The following is a 4,146-nucleotide window of genomic DNA, read 5'->3' on the forward strand; positions in this document are numbered from 1 at the left end:
AAAATTAATAAATATTTATTATTATTTTTATTATGTTATAAGAAGAAAATATCTATCAACTTTATTGATAATTAATTTTTAATGAATTTTTTTATATTTTTTATTCATATGATTCAAACTCAAAATCTATCAACTAATTATTATTGCAATTTCAACACTTCAATTAAGATTAGTATTGCATAAAAAAATGTAAAAAAAGGTAAGATGATAAAAAAAATCAGTTTAATTTAACTGTTTATGATTAATCATTTCTTAAGTATAATTTTTAAACACACTTAACTACTATTACCTCTAGTCTTTTTTTTATAAGAAATAAATATAGTATATTTTTACACCAGAGAGACTTGATATGTAAAATTTTTAAAATATTAACATCGAATGATTTAACTGTTGAATTGATTAAATTTGTATTTTATATAAAATTATCATATGAAGTAACTACAAAAAGTTTGACACCTATTGTTACTTATTCTATCTTTTATTGGCACATGATCATTTCACATGTGACGTTTTTTTGTTTTTCACATAATATCTCAAGAAATATTTTTTTCGTGATCACTAATTATTAGAGTTTCTCCCATTCACAGGATCAAAGAAAAAGTTAATTTGCAATGCACGACTATTCTCATTCAATTTTTTTTTTTTACAAAAATGATAAAAATCAAACATAATTTTTCTCATTATATTATTTTTGTACTTGTAAACCTAAGACCTTACATTATATTATATCAAGAAATATGACACAAGAAAAATGATTTATTTTTTTATAACAAAAAGGAAAGTGGCATTTCCGTAGTAACCAACACCATCAAGTGGCAAACTCTTGAATCCCCATTACTTAAACCCAGAACCCTCTCTTCTCTGATCACATTCACACCCCAGACAGTGTAACCCAGAAATTCACAACACCTCCAAAACCAAACCAAAACAAACCCACTACACATTTTTTTGTTTCTTCTTCTCTTCAGTTGTTGTTGTTGTTGTTGCCATGACAACAATCACAAAGCACAGTTACAAACTCTCCCTCAAGAGAGCCACAAAGAGAATAACAAGAAGGAGAAGAAGACACCCACAGCACAACCACCCAAAAAGCACCACCACAATTGTGCACAGAAAGTGCAGCAACAACAACAATAATAATAAGCTTTGTGAAAAGCTTGAGGCTTTGAAGAACTTAATCCCCACAACAACAACAACAACAACAACCCACGATGGAGAAGAAGAAGCGGTGAAACCCGACCAGCTGTTCAAGGAAACCGCAGAGTACATCGTGTTGCTGCGGACGCGCGTCGTGGTTCTCCAGAAACTCATTGAGTATTATGGAAACAACAACGACACCACCCAAGATGAGAATGAACATGAAGATGGTGTCTTGTTTACATAGCTTTTTCACTCTCTTCTTCTTCTTCTTCATCTTATTATTATTATTATTATTATTCTTTTTGTGTTTCTTCTTAAATGTTTTGTTTTGTGACTTTTGTCCTTTCATTAATGAAGAAAAAAAAAGAAAAGATCTTTGGTCTAGTGTTTTTTTTTGGGGGGGAGGAGTTATGACTTTTATTTTGTTAGATTTGGGTAGGGAGGGACTTTTGTAGAAGAGAAATTTGAATGGGGGAAATGAAGAAGGGAAAAAAGGTCTGGTGGGGATTTCAGAATTTGTAGAGAAAATCCAATGCATGTAATGTAACCATTTTTTTTTCAATTTTCTATTTTTTGGTGTCTTTAGCATTATCATTGACATTGGATGGTGATGATGTTTGTTCAATCTTTCATCATGCCAAAAACAAAATTCGAATTTTATAATTAAGCCCTTAATTGGGTTTTTTTGTGTGTTAATTTGGAGTTTTAAGGGAATTTTAAAGCCACTTTTTGTTTGATTTAAACATTGATTAGGGGCAAATATAATCTACCCGTTTCCAAATTAAGTCAATTTTTGTTTTTTTAATCTTTTTTCAGTATGTTGAGTCTTCTTTTCTTTCAGCAGCAATTAGGCTAGTAAGTAGTAACACATCGAGCTTGAATTTGATACTTACACTGTTCGATTTGGATGACACACCATTAGAAAATTAAACTTGGTAGCAAGTGATTCTAATACTGAAAATCTGTAATAGTTAAACATAGTAAACAAAAGTGCATATAACTTAAACATAAATGTAGTTTTTTGGTATACTTTTTATGTTCTTTAATTACAATTATAATATTTTCTTGATAATTTGAATAGTAATTTTTTATGTTCTTTAATTACAATTATAACCCACTAGAATTAATCGAGTAATATAGAATTTAAGTAGGTTGCACAAAGTTTTAGATTCAAAATTAAATTTCGGTATTGTTATTGTAGGGAAAAAAACATTTAAGGTATAAATATAGGCTATCAAGATAAAAAAATTTCAACAACAATTAAGGAACTATAGTTAAATTTTGTCCTAAAAGATTATAATTAAGTATATAGTTAGATTGCTTTTGAGTGTGATCATGGGGAAAGCAATTTGAATTTGAATTTGAACAGTGACTTATATTTTTTAATTAACTGATTTAAGATGAACAAAAGAGATATCGACTTATATTTCTTAATTAATTGATTTAGACAAATCTTCATTGATCATTTTGGATAAAATAAATCATATTAAAAATGAAATATTCATCTTATATATAATTCACGGTTTCAAAAAAATTAATCACCAAAAAGATTATTTTGTACTAATACTATTCTCTTGAAAAAAAAGAAGAAGAAATTGTGACATTCTAACATATATATTTGTCATCAGGTGCTAAGCAATCGACACAAAAGAGAGAGAGTGCATGTATATTTTCATTATTATTATTACTATGTGTCTACCTCTATTGATGTTCATTTAAGAGCATGGGCTAGTGCATGGCACACACACACAATGATGAGAGTCTCTCTCAGAGAAAAGGCACATATAGCTAGCAAAATAGACACACACATAGAGAGAGAGAGAGAGAGAGAGAGAGAGAGAGAGAGAGAGAGAGAGAGAGAGAGAGAGAGAGAGAGAGAGAGAGAGAGAGAGAGAGAGAGAGAGAGAGAGAGAGAGAGAGAGAGAGATCACTGCAGCTAGCTATGTATGTATCTGCATCAATCTGCAAAGAATTATGGGGTGGCATGCCCTCATCCATCATCATGCTGACTATTGATATTTCAGATAAAAATATCTGAGTGACATGGACAGCTAGCTAGCAGCAGCAAATTAAGGCCCTCATTCCTGGGCTCTTATATTATGAATGAATGAACATGCTTGTGTGGTTGTCATGACCTTGACATGTTCACTGAAAGGAGCCAAGGAACCCATGTGCAAAAGCCAACATTTTAGGGTTGTTTTTGTTTATTTCTTCAATTCCCAGCCCACTTTATAATTTCTGGCTAAAACACCCAACTAATTAAAACCCCAAAAATGGTTTTTCCAAACATCAGGTGGGTTATCTATTTTTCACTTCACAATGTCACTTTGTCCTTTTATAGTTTTATTTTATGTGTGTGTATTTTCATTTTTGTTGCTATTGTTGTTTGGTTCACTGAAATGCATACTGTTTGTTATTGGAAAGCTATATTAAATAAAATTTTAACTATGTAGTGTTTTGTCGAATATATTTTTTTTTATTCCTCTAGGGAATTTTGTTTTGTCCTATGCGTTGGAACGAAGACAAAAAAGAGGAGAAGGGACGTTTGTTTCATTTAAATATTTTTTTTTTCTAGGATAAACACTAGAGAAAACTCAGTCTGTGGAGATCCAATGAGATGGGAGAAGGGCAGTGCCCTAAACAGAGTAAGGCCATAGGGCAATTGGCTTGTGCCTTATTTTAGTTTTACGAATTATTGTTATCATTGTTTCTAATTAGGAGTGGAAGTTCGTAAGATCAATTAAAATTGAAGATAATATTTTGAAAAAAAAATAAAATAAGAAATTGACAATCACATATGATTGTAAAGAATAGAAGTACTTTAATTAATGTATTTAAATTTACATTCGTCAAGAGTCGGTAAAAAAAAAACAATGAGTGTGCTAAATATAAATAGTGTGATTACCGTAACCTTAAATATATTTTTCGTTCTTTTAATATATTTTTTTATTCTTGTAATTTTTTTTACTTTAAGCTTTGTATATTATATTTGTTTTATTTTTTACT

General features: G+C 30.0%; 1 protein-coding gene across 1 annotated transcript; it reads left to right on the forward strand.

The window, feature by feature from the left end:
* The first annotated feature begins 855 nt into the window (after positions 1-855).
* On the forward strand, positions 856-1,734 carry LOC114399473. Its single transcript, XM_028361674.1, has one exon. The coding sequence runs from the start codon at positions 989-991 to the stop codon at positions 1,382-1,384; it is 396 nt and encodes a 131-aa protein (XP_028217475.1). The 5' UTR covers positions 856-988; the 3' UTR covers positions 1,385-1,734.
* The last annotated feature ends 2,412 nt before the right edge of the window (positions 1,735-4,146 follow it).

The sequence above is a fragment of the Glycine soja genome, chromosome 19 (genome assembly GCF_004193775.1).
Source record: "Glycine soja cultivar W05 chromosome 19, ASM419377v2, whole genome shotgun sequence".
Taxonomy (NCBI): Eukaryota; Viridiplantae; Streptophyta; class Magnoliopsida; order Fabales; family Fabaceae; genus Glycine; species Glycine soja.

What these genes read in the sequence shown, in the direction of transcription:
- LOC114399473 (XM_028361674.1), top strand. Translation starts at nt 989, where the DNA reads ATGACAACAATCACAAAGCACAGTTACAAACTCTCCCTCAAGAGAGCC.